General features: G+C 36.1%; 1 protein-coding gene across 1 annotated transcript in view; it reads left to right on the top strand.

The window, feature by feature from the left end:
* Positions 1-533: 533 nt before the first annotated feature.
* Positions 534-16778, top strand: part of RFTN2 (raftlin family member 2) — a 69133-nt gene continuing 52888 nt past the window's right edge. Inside the window, exon 1 of the mRNA XM_036900527.2 lies at positions 534-1176. Within this exon, the coding sequence (XP_036756422.2) occupies positions 1038-1176 (139 nt within the window). The 5' untranslated portion in view covers positions 534-1037. The remainder of the gene's footprint in view (positions 1177-16778) is intronic.

The following is a 16778-nucleotide window of genomic DNA, read 5'->3' on the forward strand; positions in this document are numbered from 1 at the left end:
TTCTTGACTTCAGGTAAATGGCAATTTATAAGACTGAATGAATCAAGTTGTCAGTTTTAGGTGGTGGTGGGATTTGCTTGTTTTAATTAAGGAAACTTTGGGACCTGTAGAAGTTTTATCAGTTGCTAGCATAAGCCTTCTTATAGTATATTTGAGGAAACTGATTATTCATATAACTGTCTCTCCTTTGCAATTAAAGTCTTTATTAAAATATTTTCATGCAAATTTTCTATATTTGGCAGTTTTAATTAGTATATGATTCTTCCAGTAAAAAGAACCTTCATGTGGAAAGAAATCCGCAAAAAGGCTACCTGCAGACTAAAGTGTGTGCTTTTTAAAAATACTCCACTTTTCTCCCTTTAGACTCCAGAAATTGTTTCTTCATAAAGCTGACTTCCTCTCTGGTAGTGATTTTTGCTTCCAATCATGTTGACATGAGAATCCATGTTTTTCATTCCTTCCCCCCCTACCTCCCCACCCACCCCTCTCCTTTTGCTTTCTTGGTAGTAGCAGGGATAAAAGAGGCGGTGAGCAACGGGAAGAGGGAAAGGAGAAAACAGAAAAGAAATCGCATGCCACTATGTCTGAATACATCCTCTACTGGTAGATAATTCCATCCGAGTTGCCCTTTGCCTTTTATTTCCGTTTTTGGACACGTCTTTTATCATCCAGCCAACTGGGACAGACAAAGCACTGCTGGTGCTCTGAGCGACAGAACTCTAGTAGGGGGCTGGCTGTAAATCGACGTGGCGTGGAAATCCTCCGCTGAGTTGTAGCAGCTTGCCTGTTTCCCGTAAGACCAAGCCCAGCCTCCTGGAGCTGGAGCTTTATCACCATGGGCTCAACTTTACAGAAAAATGGATAGAAAAAGTCTTCAGGTCCTTTCTTTGGACTCAAATGTTTTCTTTTTGAGTATCTATGGCTTAGCTGAGAAAATCAAAGTAGTTAAGTCTGTAACTTTCCTTTTGCAGCTTAAACAACAGAATTTGCTGCTCTCCCTCCCCTATCCTGCAATTTAATTCCTTACAGACTTTGCCATGGGGTGCGGACTTAGAAAGCTAGAAGACCCTGATGATAGCAGCCCTGGAAAAATATTTTCTACCCTGAAGAGACCGCAAGTGGAAACAAAGACAGAATTTGCTTACGAATATGTACTGCTGGATTTTACTTTACAAGGTACTTTTTGCTTCTTTTTACTTGTTAAATGAAATGTTTCAAAGATAAGGGACTACTAGTTTTTTTAACTGGTAGTCTGTGAGTTTTTAAACTGTTCTTCACAATCAGATTGTGTAATCAGTCTAACAATGATGCTTTGTTTCTTAATTATACCATGAAAGATTTTTGTTTTGTTTCCTTCGGTTTTGGTAACATGGTTCATATGTCCTTTGCAAAATTAGAAGAACTTCTTTGAAATTCTTCATTTTTAAATCAAATGCTTATTCGCAGAAGGATACATGAAAAACGTTTGACTCCCAGACCAAATAACTATGGCCAGATGACAGTTTGTGTTTTGAAAAAAGATCTGAAAGGCACGAGAAGATAGCATGTAGAAATAATACTTGCATCATGTGGAAGAGTGTTTGCTAAGACAATTCTGATGTTTCCAACTATGATTAAATTTTATGACTATGCTAGTCATTTGACATTTTTGACCAAACTAAACTTGAAGTTTGAAAATACAGTAAAACAGGAAGAAGAAAAAAGATAGTCTTCTGTAAGACATTTCCTTTGCTCAGTGCCCAGTCCCTAACAGAGAAACTCCCTGTTGCAGAAAGTTGGAAACACAAATAAACAAGCCCAGATGGCAGCTCTGTAGAAGAAACAGAGGCAGTTCGACTTCACAAACACTTTGCCTCACTTCTTTCATAAAATTTAAAGTACTGTGCAACTGCATGGATAAAACTGAGTTTTTATAAAACAGAACTATATCTTTAACTATGGGTTACTAAAAATGAAATTTACAGTGTCTTGCTTGCTGTTAGAATTTCCAGATATCAGTATTTTCTTATTACAAAGTTGTACTTTTATTTCTAGTAAGCCACACATTTTATCAGCTAATAGAAATGTTATAATAAGTAAATTATCATGTTATATATTGTCTTAACTTCTTTTCAGCTTACACACAAAATCTCCAGTTTGGGGGCTTGCTCTGTTAACACTGCATCTTTGTGTGAGAAGCAAGAGCAGCCCATTTTTCTTTGTCAAAAATTGAGCTGCCAGCAAGCAAACTCCCTCCCAGAGACATAAACAAAATTGTCGTCTACTTTTAACATGTTCACATTTCCATTTATCAAAGGCTAAGTCTTCCAAAGGAAAAATGTTAATATTCCTAATTTTCTTTTTAATTATGAAAGTTAAAAGTGGCTAAAGATAATGGTGATAATCAGAGAAGTAACCAGTCTTGTGAATTTTTTCTGTACTTCTTCAAAACCGTCATTTGAGGAGGTATTTGTGGTGCTGTTTTCTCCAGCGATTGTCCATGCCAGTTATAGTCTAGGACTAGTCTCTGTAAATCCACAGGACATAAAAACCCTCTCCTTTACCTTAAAAACTTGTCTACTCATAAACTTTAGGCCAGAGCCACTTTGATCTGCACTTTAAGATTTGCTGCACAATCCACCAAAGGATCATAGGGCTTAAAATAACTTGATATTGTTTTCTGATTTATTTCCTTCCAACAATGTTAACAATCTGAAACAAATCTGTATAAATGCAGTCATTCTGGAATCAGAAGGATGTATATAGCTTTCTTCAGAAGTCATTTTGGTTTTGCTAGTGTCAAAAGGAGTATAATTTCTACCTTCCACTGTGGGTGTGAGGAAGAGCTAATAGAGTGCAGATGGGTATCGCCTGCAAATGTGAACACAGAACACAGGCACATGTTTTATAGTTGCACCTGGTTCCTATTTGGTCCAGGCGCCTAGTTTCCTGGTGCCCCTCCAATTCTTCCACATGGTTTTTGGTTGTGTTTTGTTTTTGCCTTTGTCTCAGAAACCAAGACTCTATCAGTCCAGTTCCAACTCTACAACCACCTTCCTCCCTTACATTGTCTCTGACCTCCACCTGCCACTCGGTTTCTAGAGAAGTGAGTCAAGGGAGGGGGTTGGGCTGTCAAAACATGCCAGCCTTCCTTTTAGCACTGCTGTCGGAGTACTGAATAGTGGCACCTCCTGCCTCTCAGAGACCTCCATAAACCATTCAAGGAATAAAATGGTCTAGTGACAGCCGTGTGTCCTCATGATGAACCTGTCTCCTACCTTCTTTTCCTCTGTTTCTCCAGAGGACATGGGACAGAGAATAAGGACCCAGTGGGGCAAGGGGAGGAGATCCTTTGAAATTTCCAGTGCCCTGTGTCAGGGTGGCTATAATTATCCTGAATGACTTATTTATTTTCCATTCAGTTCCATTCCCAGTCTCTCTCTCTGCCTCCCCACCCTTTCTTTGTTGGAGGATAGGGGAATGTGAGCCATTACTTACATCTCTATGGGAGGAATAATAGCCTAGTCATTAAGGACATAAGGCTCTGGAATCAAAGTTCCTGGGTTCCAAAACTAGGCTCTTTCCCTCACTAACTGTTGCAAGTCTGTAAACCTTGCTTTACCTCAGTTTCCTCATCTGTAAAATGGGGGTTCTGATGGTGCTTACATAACAGAGGTGTTTTTAAGGATTAAAAGAGCTAATATAAAATAGTCTACTTAAAAAGGTACCTGGCCCTTAGTAAGCACTTAATAAAAGTTAATTATTATTATCCCTCCTTGTTTTATACCAGGTCTACCCACTGCATTAGTGAAATTTCAGTACAATTTTTGTGATAAATTTTCGGATTACTGTATAGTAATCTATGTAAGCATGTTTATGAGAGCATGTGTGAGTGTATATATGAGAGTGTTACAGAATGTCTTAGTGAATAAAGTCACTCTGCAAATGATCTAAAAGGGTTAGTTAACCTCCTTATACAATCCCAGAAAACAATCTGCATAATGATAGCTTTGAGGATATTTAGAGCATTTAATCTTTATGATTAAAAAGAGTTTCTACAATACAAAAAAGTCCAACAGAAGGTTGGATGATAGCTTTCTTACTTGAATATCTAGTAGAATTAAGTAAAATATATTGAGTAAAATTTTGCTGATCAATGATAAATGCTCATTGTCTTTTATTGTCACTGGTAACAGCAATAAATACATATATATATTCTGCAGAAGATGCTAAGTACTGGAAATACAAAGAAGAATAAAACATAATTTCTACCCTCAAGTATTTTATATTCTAATTGGCCAACCTGGACAAAATCATGAACTATGTCTTATCCACCTTTGTATCCCCTGTATTTGGCACAGTGTTTGGCACATGACCAACGGCCAGTAAGTTGAGCTGAGTTAATGAGTAAAAAATTACAATACTAGATACATGAGGTGTCAGAAAAAGGAAAAATCGATTTCAAACAGGATCATTTGGAATTCAAATTAGTACTTTAACTGAACCTAAAGAAAAAGTAGGGCTTAGGTAATGAGAAAAAGATTAACAGGTTGAGGCACACCAGAGGGCTATTTAACAGAGCGGTGAGCTGTGGAGGCTTTGTAGGAGAGATGCAGAAAATAAGGTTGGAAATAAATGGAGTATGGAATGTTCTGACTTGGCTAAGGAGCGATTTTTTGGTTCTGTGGGGAATAAATAGCTATAAAGGCTCTTAAACAAGAGTGAATGGTACAGAGAAGTGTCTTTAGAAGATTGTCAGATTGCAGTGAGGAGAGATGGAAGTGAGGAAAAAAGTTAGACTACTGCTTGTAGTGGCCAGGGCTTATGATGATGAGGGCCTGCATGTGTGGGGCAGCAACCAGGACAGAGTGCAAGGGCTAAGTTTAGCAGACATCATGAAGGAGGAACTTACTCAGCCTGTGGCTGGCTGGATAGGAAGGGATAGGAAGAATGAGGAATCCAGGATGCCTTGCTGATTCTGGGCCTTAATAAATGTGGAAATAATGATGCCTTTTACAGTAGGAGGGGCGTCCCTAAGGGAGTCAGTGTGCAGTAAAAGACAAATTCCATCATAGGCATTTTGCCTTTGAGATGGCAGTGGAACATCCTAGTAGAGACAGCTATAGATGCACGGCTGAAGGTGATGATTTCCTGGAGGAATCAAAATAGATAAAGTCTTAAAGAAAGAGAATATGGACAGAGCATACATGTCTTGGATTGAGTTGTCAGACATATTTGGGCATATTGAGGACAACTCAACAAAAATGACAGAACAAAGACAACAGGATGATACAGCACCAGAGAACACAAGGGAAGGGAGGGTTTCAAAAAGCGAGAAGTCATCATAATTTTACAAAAGAACTTTCAAGAAAAACGAAAATGCAGCCCTGAAGAGACTGCACTAAAAAACCAACAAAGGATGAATATAAGAAATGAGGGAAGGAAGGGAAGGAGGGAGGGAGAAAGCATGGTTCAATCTAATTTTCTATATTTGTCTGAATCTAAAAAGTTCTTTGGCATTTCTGCAAGCAGTCAAAAGCTTTTCAAGTGTAAAGTGGTACATAAAAAGAAATTAATGACAAAAATGACTAAATTTACTCAATCATCAACATAATCCTTGCCATAGTGCTGAGCCCAAATTCCACCAGGTGAAAAACTATAAGGAGTTCCATTATGTTTGAAATGGTGAGATATTTTTGTTTAGAAAAATAATAAGACCTCACAAATTCAGATTTTTGTGGGAGGAAAAAGATCCCATTCTGAATTGGAGGAGGAGGGAATCTCCAATAACAGCATACAGTTGACCCAGTTAAATAAATATTGATGTTGGGAGAAAATAGATATACATTTCTTTCAGCAACCTATATTATGATTTTTTCCTACATATATTTTTTATATCTTATATACTTTCCTACATATATTTCTTATACTTCTTTGAACTAACACTTACTTACTAAGTACCTACCAAGCAAAGAACTACTAATCAAAGGTAAATAAGCCTTGTCTCTGCCTTCTGTGAATTTGCATCCCAGTGAGCAACTGACAGAGGGACAGTGATAAATAAGCATTCAGTACAATGTGTATGCTGTACACTGTGATACAGTCTATGCCAGAAGTGTGAGGGTTATAGAAGCAGAAAAATGAGCCAGGAAGCCTCCTTACAAGAAATGCCACCTCATCTGAGATCTGAAGAATTAATGGGACTTAGATAAAGGGCTGTATCCAGAATATTTAAAATATAACTGAAAATCAACAAGGAAAAGACAAACAACCCAATAAGAAAATGGACAAGGATCTTGGACAGGCAGTTCATAAAATGGAAACTACAAATAGTCAACGGCCTATAATGAAATTGTGCTCAACCTCATTAGTAATCAGGAAAATGCATGTCAAAACCATAATGAGATGCCACTACCAATCATCCAGAATGGCTAAAATTTAAAAAGACTGAATACCAAGTGTTGGTAAATAGGTGCAACCATTTTGAAAAAAAATGCTTTGACATTATCTAGTTAGCTGAAGATACACCCAACAGAAATGTATTCACATGTGCACCATGAGGCACATACAAGATTGTTCATAGATGTATTATTTGTAATAACTCAAAAGGGTGAACAACTCAGAAATCCAAAAAGAAGAGACTGGAGAATACTTTGTGGTAATATGCACACAATGGAACACTATATTGCAGAAGTCAGCAAACTTTTTGTGTAAAGGGCCAGATAGTAAATAAATTCTAGGCTTTATGAGCCATTAGATCCCCTGTCACAACTACTCGGCTCAGCCTCTGTAGTGCCAACATACTGTATGTAACAGAACAAGCCAGAACAGGGTAGTACTTTGCCAACCTCTGCTACACTACAGTGAAAATGAACAAACTACAACAACACAAGATGAACCTCACAAGACAGATACAAAAGTACATGCTGTATGGTTCCATCTACATAAAGCTCAGAAAATGGCAAAACTGAACTATAACCTTTAAAGCTGCATTCTTAGATAGTAAACCAGAAGAGCAAGGAAGTGGCAACCATAGAAGTCACACAGTACAGAGGGTGAGAAGGGGATTGTGACTGGAAAAGGTGAAATGGAAAACTCTGGAGTACCCCAATTTTCTGATTTTTGAACGCATGGTTGTTACCCAAGTGTGGAGAGTTTTAAGTATGCTTTGTGCACTTTTTTTTTGGTATGTTCCATTTCTACCCTCACCCAAAATTTTTAGAAAGGCTTAAGAAAAGACAGAGTAGGAGCACTGGGGAGAGGGAGGGTAAGTCAAAAAAGTATGAAAGACAAGATGTCCAGACTCAGAAATGAGAGAAAATTTTATGGTTTGTCTGGCAAGCAGGAATAAAACAGAATGAGTGGAGCATAGCACATGGAGGAGGCAGCAGTGACTTTGAAATGGTCATAATTTGATCTTTCACATAGCTGCCTGTAATAAGGAACTACATAGTTCTAGTGGACTTAAAAACCAGTTATATTACTTCAATTAACTACATTAATGAGCCACTACAAAGATGATAGCTTTCATTGAAAACATAAGACATTACATAACTTGGATGTTTGGTTATATAAAAGTTTAAATTTTTAATAATTTAAAACATTTTATAAGTAGAATAAATCAGATATTCTTTTTAATATCCATACACCTAATTGTTTAACAATTTATTGTAGTCCAAAGCCATTAGCCTACCTCATGTCTGAATTTTCATAAATTCTGAACTAACATGATCCAAATCAGTGAAGGTTACTTTCCTGTAGGCACTAGGGTGTACTGTCTCTGGAGTCATTCAGTCTGGTTCAATCACAGCCTTACCACGTACTTACTAGCAATTTGGGCAAGTTACCAAATCGCCCTCTTCCTGAGTTTCCTGATCCGATATTCTTTATCAGAGTAATGATATCTATCTTATGGAGTTTTTACAAGGACTAACTAAGATCAGGCATATATAGTACTTCACGTAGTATCTGGCACCTGGTATGCCAGATATGCACCTGGTATAGGTTACTTATTATTTTTTACTGTAATGGCAAGATGTTAATATGAGACTAACAGTCACTCCCTTTTGAAAATATGGTAAAATTACTTGCCAGAGTTTGCACATATTTTTATCTGAAGAAGCAATTTTTTGTAAATATTTCACAAATACATACTGCTCATCAGAAGTAAATTGGAAAGTTCTTTCCATAAATGTGGAAAGAACACATGTATGTTCTGAACTATTTTCATAGAGTTGCATCATATGTAGAAGCAAAGTTTTTGGCATTGAACAAGTTCTTAAATTTAAACTGAAATGTGACTTCTTCTATTTTTATTTATTTTTATTTTTTAATTTTGATATCATTAATGGACAAGTACTTGAACAACATGATGGTTACTAGACTCCCTGTATTATCAAATCCCCCCCACATACCCCATTACAGTCACTGTCCATCAGCGTAGTAAGATGCTATAGAATCATTACTTGTCTTCTCTGTGTTATACTGCCTTCCCCGTGCCCCCCGCTAAATTATGTGTGCTAATCGTAATGTCCCTTATTCCCCCTTATCCCTCCCTTCCCACTCATCCTCCCCAGTCCCTTTCCCTTTGGTAACTGTTAGTCCTTTCTTGGCTTCTGTGATTCTGCTGCTGTTTTGTTCCTTCAGTTTTTCCTTTGTTCTTATACTCCACAGATGAGTGAAATCATTTGGTGCTTGTCTTTCTCCACCTGGCTTATTTCACTGAGCATAATGCCCTCTAGCTCCATCCATGTTGTTGCAAATGGTAGGATTTGTTTTCTTCTTATGGCTAAATAATATTCCATTGTATATGTACCACCTCTTTTTATTTATTTATTTATTTGTTTTTATTTTGTTATCACTAATCTACAATTACATGAGGAACATTATGTTTACTACACTCCCCCTTCACCAAGTCCCCCCCACAATCTCCATTACAGTTACTGTCCATCAGCATAGTAAGATGTTGTAGAATCACTACTTGTCTTCTCTGTGTTGTACAGCCCTCCTCATGCCCCCCCACATTATACATGCTAATCATAGTGCCCCTTTTCCTCCCCCCCTTTTCCCCTTTTCCCTCCCTTCCCACCCATCCTCCCCAGTCTCTTTCCCTTTAGTAACTGTTAATCCATTCTTGAGTTCTGTGAGTCTGCTGCTGTTTTGCTCCTTCAGTTTTTCTTTGTTCTTATACTCCACAAATGAGTGAAATCATTTGGTATTTGTCTTTCTCTGCCTGGCTTATTTCACTGAGCATAATACCCTCTAGCTCCATCCATGTTGTTGCAAATGGTAGGATTTGTTTTCTTCTTATGGCTGAATAATATTCCATTGTGTATATGTACCACATCTTCTTTATCCATTCATCTACTCATGGACACTTAGGTTGCTTCCATTTCTTGGCTATTGTAAATAGTGCTGCGATAAACATAGGGGTGCAAATATGACTTCTTCTATTTTTAAAGTTTGATCTCTGTCTGTGAAGCTTTAAAGCAAAGAAGCCTAAAAAAATATGTTGATATTTTACTTTAGAGCTATGAGGATAAATGATGAAATGCTGCTTATTCCTTAGCAGGTTTCTATTTTAACCATAAAAATCCACTTTGCATTTGTATAGTTTTCACAGCAGTTATAAAATTCTTTTTTCATTAGTTTTTCACAGTAGCCTTCTAAGGTATAAGGAAACTTTTACAAATTATGTAGCATCAACTGAACAGCAACTGACCACACCCATTAATGCCATAAGCAACACCATTTTTTCATTCTCCTAAGAAGCCAAGAAAGAACTGATGGTGGTTGGGGAGAAAGAGAAAGATGTCTAAGAAGAAAAAGATGTCTCACAGCTGCTGCCAACCACCTATGCTGTTCAAATTCTAACCAAACAACAACTACCTCCTCCTTATTTTCCTGTGTTTAAAAAGTAATAGAGCCTCTGATATTGCTGCCCAGGTGGAGGACATCAAACTAACAAGTAGGCCTCAAACAATGAGCCTGTCATTGAGACACCTTTATTCACTCTGTTGAACACTCATATTTGCTCACCTCACTCTGTGTGCTCAGCCTGCCTCTTTCTCACATCTCTGAGAAGAATCAGGCTTCTAGTCTCTTTTCAACACAGTTTAAAACATTAAAAATTGAGAGAATTACATGAAGGGACATTCTCAACAAAATTCCCAGATTTGTTTTTCTTCTGCTTGCTCCTGGTTTACCATTCTTGAATGATGCTGGCATGGTTAAAGCAAGTCCCATGTGGGACAGGGACAGTTTGCTAATAGAGTGAATGATGTTTTGAGTATTCTGCAGCCTGCATCACCTCCTCCAGCACAGTTCTTTTATTTGTTTTATCAGCCTGTACATTTGGGCACCTGAGTCTTGGACTCCAGTTAGGGACCCTAATCTGGAATATGAGATGAGGGCACTTGATCTACAGTGTGAGTCAGGGACCTCTAATCTAGAGCTCTGCAGGTTGGGAGCCAGGCCATGTTTTTGGAATAAATTCAAGTCTCTACAATGATCTTCCTTCTGGATATTTGTTAAACCAACAGTGACTTATCTCTGAGGACAACTTCATTTGAAAGTATTTTTTCCAAACTGGATCACCAACAGACAGACACATCCCTGATATTTGTGCCAGGCACTGGACTCATGTGTTACAGTTACCATTAAAACAACCCTATGAATACTACTGTTTATCCCTGTCTCAAAGAGGCAAAGTAACTTGTTTCAGATCTAGTAAATGGTATAACCAGTATTTAAACACAGGCTATTTGTATTGTTGAAACTTCTCTAATCTGGGAAAGGAAATAGATATCCAGGTCCTGGAAGCAGAGTGCCCCTAACAAGATGAACCCTAGAAAGGCAACTAAGATGCATAGTAATTAAAATGGCAAAGATTAAAGAGAAAGAGAAAATCTTAAAAGCAGCAAGAGAGAGGCAGACAGTTACCTTTATGGAAAACTCCGTAAGTCTGTCAACAGATTTCTCAGCAGAAACTTTACAGGCCACAAAGGAGTGGCATGAAATATTCAAAGTATTGAAAGGGAAGAAACTACAACCAATAATTCTCTACCCAGCAAAGTTATCATTCAGAATTGAAAGAGAGATTAAAAACTTCCCAGATAAATGAAAGTTAATGAATTCACCACCACTAAAACAGTCTTATATGTTCAAGAGACTTCTTTAGATGGAAATGTTCTTAAGTCTAAATAAGTGAAAATAAACCTACAGTAAAGTAGTAGACCAATTACTCACAAAACAAGTATGAAGTTCAAACACAAAAATAGTAAACTCAACTATACACAAAATTAATCAAGGGATACACAGATGTAGATTATGACATCTTATACATAAAATGTGGAGGAGGAGGAAGAATAAAAATTTAGTATTTTTGGAATGTGTTCAAAATCAAGTGACCACCAAATTAAATATAGACTATTGTATATTTAAGAGATTATGAGCCTTATGGTAACCACAAGCCTAAAGCCAATAATAGCTACACAAAATATTTTTTAAAGAAATGTAGTCATAACACTAAAATAAAATCAAATAACAAGAGTATAAAAGAGGAACTACAAAAACAACCAGAGAACAATTAATAAAATAGCACTAAGTACATACCTATCAATAACTACCTTAAATGTAAATGGACTGAAGGCGTCAATTAGGGGATTTGAACATCCCACTTACATCAGTGGATAGATCATCCAAATGAAAAATGAATAAGGAAACAGTGGGGTTGAACAACATATTAGACCAGATAGACTTAACAGATAGATGTAGAACATTCCACCCAAAAGCAGCAGAATACACATTTTTCTCAAGTGCACATACAACGTTCTCCAGAATAGATCACATACTAGGCTACACAAAGAGACTCAATAAATTTAAAAAGATTGAAATTGTATAAAACATCATTTCAAACCACATCAGTATGAAACTAGAAATTAATTATATGAAGAAAACCAAAAAAATACACAACACATGGAGGCTAAACAACTTGCGTCTAAATAATCAATGGATCAATGAACAAATCAAAGAAAAAATCAAACAATACATGGAGACAAATGAAAACAGAAACACATGGTTCAAAATATGTGGGATGCAGCAAAAGCAGTTCTAAGAGTATAGTACAGAACAATATAGGCCTACCTCAAGAAGCAAGAACAATCCCAAATAAGCAATATAACCTCACAAGTAAAGGAACTAGAAAAAGAACAAAAAATCCTGAAGTTAGTAGATGGAGGAACACAATAAAGATCAGAAGTGAAATAAGTAAAACAGAGAATAAGAAAGCAATAGAAAAGAAAACAATGAAACCCAGAGCTATATCTTCAAGAAGATAAATAAAATAGACAAACCCCTACTCAGACTTATCAAGAAAAAAGGAAAGAGGACAAAAATAAACAAAATCAGAAAGAGAAAAGGAGAAAATTCAAAGAATTATAAGAGACACCACAAAAATTCAAAGAATTATCAGAGAATTCTATGAAAAATATGCCAGTAAGTTGGACAACCTAGAAGAAATGGAAAAATTCCTAGAAATGTATACTCTTCCAAGACTGGCTTGGGAAAAAACAGAAAATCTGAACAAACTGATTACCAATAATGAAATTGAATTAGTAATCAAAAAACTCCCAGGAAACTAAGGCCAGTACCAGATGGTTTCACAGTTGAATTCTACCAAACATTTAAAAATGAGCTGATAACCATCCTTCTTAAAGTATTCCAAAAAATAAAAGAGGAGGGAATACTTCCAAACTCATTCTATAAGGCCAGCATCACTCTAATACCAAAACCAGGAAAAGATACTACAAAAAAAAAAAAGAAACTACAGACCAATATCCCCAATGAACATAAATGCAAAAAGTCTCAACAACATATTAACAATCCAAATTCAAAAATACATCAAAAGGATCATCCATCATGACAAAGTGGGATTTATTCCAGGGATGCAAAGATGTTATGATATTTGTAAATCAATTAATAAAAGGAAGGATAAAAAACATATGATCATCTCAATAGATGCTGAAAAAGCATTTGACAAAATTCAACATCCATTCATGATAAAAACTCTCAAGAAATTGGTATAGAGAGAACATACCTAAACATAACAAAGATCAAATATGACAAACCCAGAGCTAATATCATAATGGTGAAAAGCTGAAAGCTTTTCCTCTAAGATGAGTAACAAGACAAGGATGCCTACTCTCACCACTTTTATTCAGCACAATACTGGAAGTCCTTGCCACAGCAAACAGACAAAGAACAAAAATAAAAAGCATCCAAATGGTTAAGGAAGAAGTAAAACTATCATTATTTGCAGATGACACAATATTATATACAGAAAACCCTAAACACTGCACAAAAAAACTATTAGAACTAATAACTGAGTTCAGCAAAGTTGCAGGATATGAAATTAATACACAGAAATCTGTTGCATTCCTATATCCTACCAATGAACTAGCTGAAAAATCAGAAAAATGATCCCATTTACAATTGCATCAAAAAGAATAAAATACCTAGAAATAGAAAAGGAAGTGAAAGTCCTGTAGTCTGAAACCTATAAAACATTAATGAAAGAAATTGAAGAAAACAAAATAAATAGAAAGTTATTCTATGCTTGCACAAAGAATTAATGTTGTCAAAATGCCCATCCTATCCAAAGCAAGCTACAGATTCCGTGCAATCCCTATCAAAATACCAGTAGCATTTTTCAATGAACTACAACAAAGAATCCTAAAATGTATATGGAACCATAAAAGACCCCAAGTAGCCAAAGCAATCTTGAGAGAGAAGAACAGAGCTGAGGGTAACACACTCCCTGACTTCAAGTATACTACAAAACTATAGTAATCAAAACAGCACGGTATTGGCACAAGAACAGACCCATAGATCAATGGAACAGAATAGAGAGCCCAGAAATAAACCCACACATATATGGTCAACTAATACATAACAAAGAAGCCATGAATATATAATGGAGAAAAGATAGTCTCTTCAATACATAGTGTTGGGAAAACTGGAGAGTTACATTCAAGAGAATGAAACTGAATTACTCTCTAACACCATGTACAAAAGTAAACTCTAAATAGATTAAACACCTAAATGTAAGATATGAAACCATAAAACTCTTATAAGAAAATGTAGGCAAAAATCTCTTGAACAAAGCATGAGTAATTTTTTCTGATATGTCTTCCTAGGCAAGGAAAACAAAAATAAAAATAAAAGAGTGGGATTATATCAAACTAAAAACTTCTATACAGCAAAGGGAACCATCAGCAAAACAAAAGGCAACCTACAGTGTGGAAAAATGTATTTGAAAATGATATATCTTATAAGGCATTAACATCCAAAATATACAAAGAACTCATATGACTCAATACCAAAAAATAAATAAATAACCCAATTTAAAAATGGGCAGAGGACCTGAAGAGACATTTCTCCAAAGAAGGCCAATAGACAGGTGAAAAGATGCTCCACATCACTAATCATTAGGGAAATGCAAATCAAAACCACAACGAGATATCATGTCACACCAGTCAGAATGGCCACTATCCAAAAGACAAGGAAAAACAAATGTTGGCAAGACTGTGGAGAAAAGGGAATCCTCCTACCTACACTGTTGGCGGGAATGTAAGTTGGTGCAGCCACTATAGAAAACAGTATGGAGTTTCCTCAAAAAAACTAAAAATAGGAATGCCATATGACCCAGTGATTCCACTCCTATGAATTTACATGAAGAAAACAAAATCTCTGATTTGAAAAGATATATGCACCCCTATGTTTATTGCCACGTTATTTACAATAGCCAAGATATGAGGCAACCAAAGTGTCCATCAGTAGATGAATGGATAAAGAAGAGGTGGCACCTATACACAATGGAATATTATTCAGCCATAAAAAAAAGAAAGAAAACCTGCCATTTCAACAACATGGATGGACCTAGAGGGTATCATGCTAAGTGAAATAAGCCAGGCATAGAAAGACAAATTCCATATGTTTTTACTTATATGTGAAATCCAAAAACAAAACAAAACAAAGTGAACAAAAACAGCAACAAACTCACAGACACAGAGGTAACTGGTGGTTACCATTTGGGGAGGGGTTGGGATGGGTGGATGAAATAAGTGAAGGGGACAAAATCTCAATTGTAATATAAAGTAGTCACAGGGATGACAGTACAGCATAGAGAATATAGTCAATAGTTCCATAACATCTTTTTATATTGATAGAGAGTAACTACACTTGTTGGGTTGAGCATTTAATAATATAGATAACTACTAAATCAATACATTGTACACTTGAAACCAATATTGTATATCAACTATACCTCAATGAAAATAGTATCAAAAAAATAAAAAAAGTTTTCAGAATAAATACAAAAAAGTAAATAAACCCAGGTTATTTGCTTCCAGAACCCAATGCTCTTAGAACAAATAGTGCTCTGCCTCTCCTTCCAGAGAAGGAACATTTTTAACAAACCAACCAACAGTTGTACAACATATACCACATGCCTGATACTTTCCTAGAACAAATATTAACTTATTTAATCCTTTTAACAACCTTATAGGGTAGATTCTATTATTCTCAACTTCGCTGATAAGAAAACTGAGTCACGTGCATGCAAAGTACCTTGCGGGGCTCGTAAGTTGCCGAGCTGGGATTTGCATCCAGGCAGTCTGGTCTTGGAGTCTTATTTTCTAAACCACTGCTTCGTGAGCACCCTGGAGCTCTGTTAATTTGAATATGTTAATGTTACATCCAGTTTTTCATTCAGCAGATCCTTTAATAGTTACTTTTTATGCATTTACCATAATTGTCATGTCTATGCTGAGTGTATCAAAAGATACAGACCTCCAGACTGAAGAACATGTGACAGTTGTGTAATTAGTGTAAAGCACTGAGCCCAACCTGAATATGATCTTTACATAAATTTATGTTAGATAAATTTATTAGCCTTGATGTATAATTTTTTTCTTCCTTTGTAATCTTTCTTGATTTCTCAGTTTGTGATTTCTTCTGAAACTCCTGTGTGTTTGTGTGTGTTTTTCATGCACTAACATTTCTTTCACACTGGACTTGAGACAATAACCTTACTAAACTGAGGGTGCAAGAGGTTGTGAAGCAAACCAGAAAAACTGGAGTTATTCCACTGACATAAAATTTCCTGACATCAACAGAGAACCAGGTATTCCTCAGAAATACATACATTCTCTACCTGAACAGAAACCAATGTTTTTATGTTTTAGCTATCTTCATGGGATTTTTTTTAGTGTGTTATATAACTCTGCCTTAGACTAATGTGTTCAGAAACAATAGAACAAAGGGAATGATTTCATTATCATTGTCAATTTGGAACAACAAAGCAAGGAAAGCCCTTTAAATTATCCCAAACTGAAGTTTTTATAATTGTTACATAATTTTAGAATTCATTTTATTCTTTCTGGTGTCATCTGGTATCACCCCTTTCTACTCTGAAGTTCTTGGTACTTTTAATCCAGTGGGTCTCCAAGCCTCCATCACATGACTTGGCACTGGACATGAGATGTTTTTAGGTTGCATGCACAGAAGTAAATAACAATGAATCTCATAGAGAGAAAGTTGTGCCCTTTTCAATTGTTTTCCAGCCTTCCAATCAGTTTGGAGTTAATATGTCTCTAACACCTGTCTAAATGGCTAATTTTCCTTTTCAACAAAGAAAGAGCAGAGCTGTGGTTCAGAGACCTTGACAGATAACAGTATATAGTTAGAATTAAATATGTGTTTTCATTTCATTTTATTTATTTGTATGACAACCTTCTACT

The sequence above is a fragment of the Manis pentadactyla genome, chromosome 6, assembly GCF_030020395.1.
Source record: "Manis pentadactyla isolate mManPen7 chromosome 6, mManPen7.hap1, whole genome shotgun sequence".
NCBI classification, from domain to species: domain Eukaryota; kingdom Metazoa; phylum Chordata; class Mammalia; order Pholidota; family Manidae; genus Manis; species Manis pentadactyla.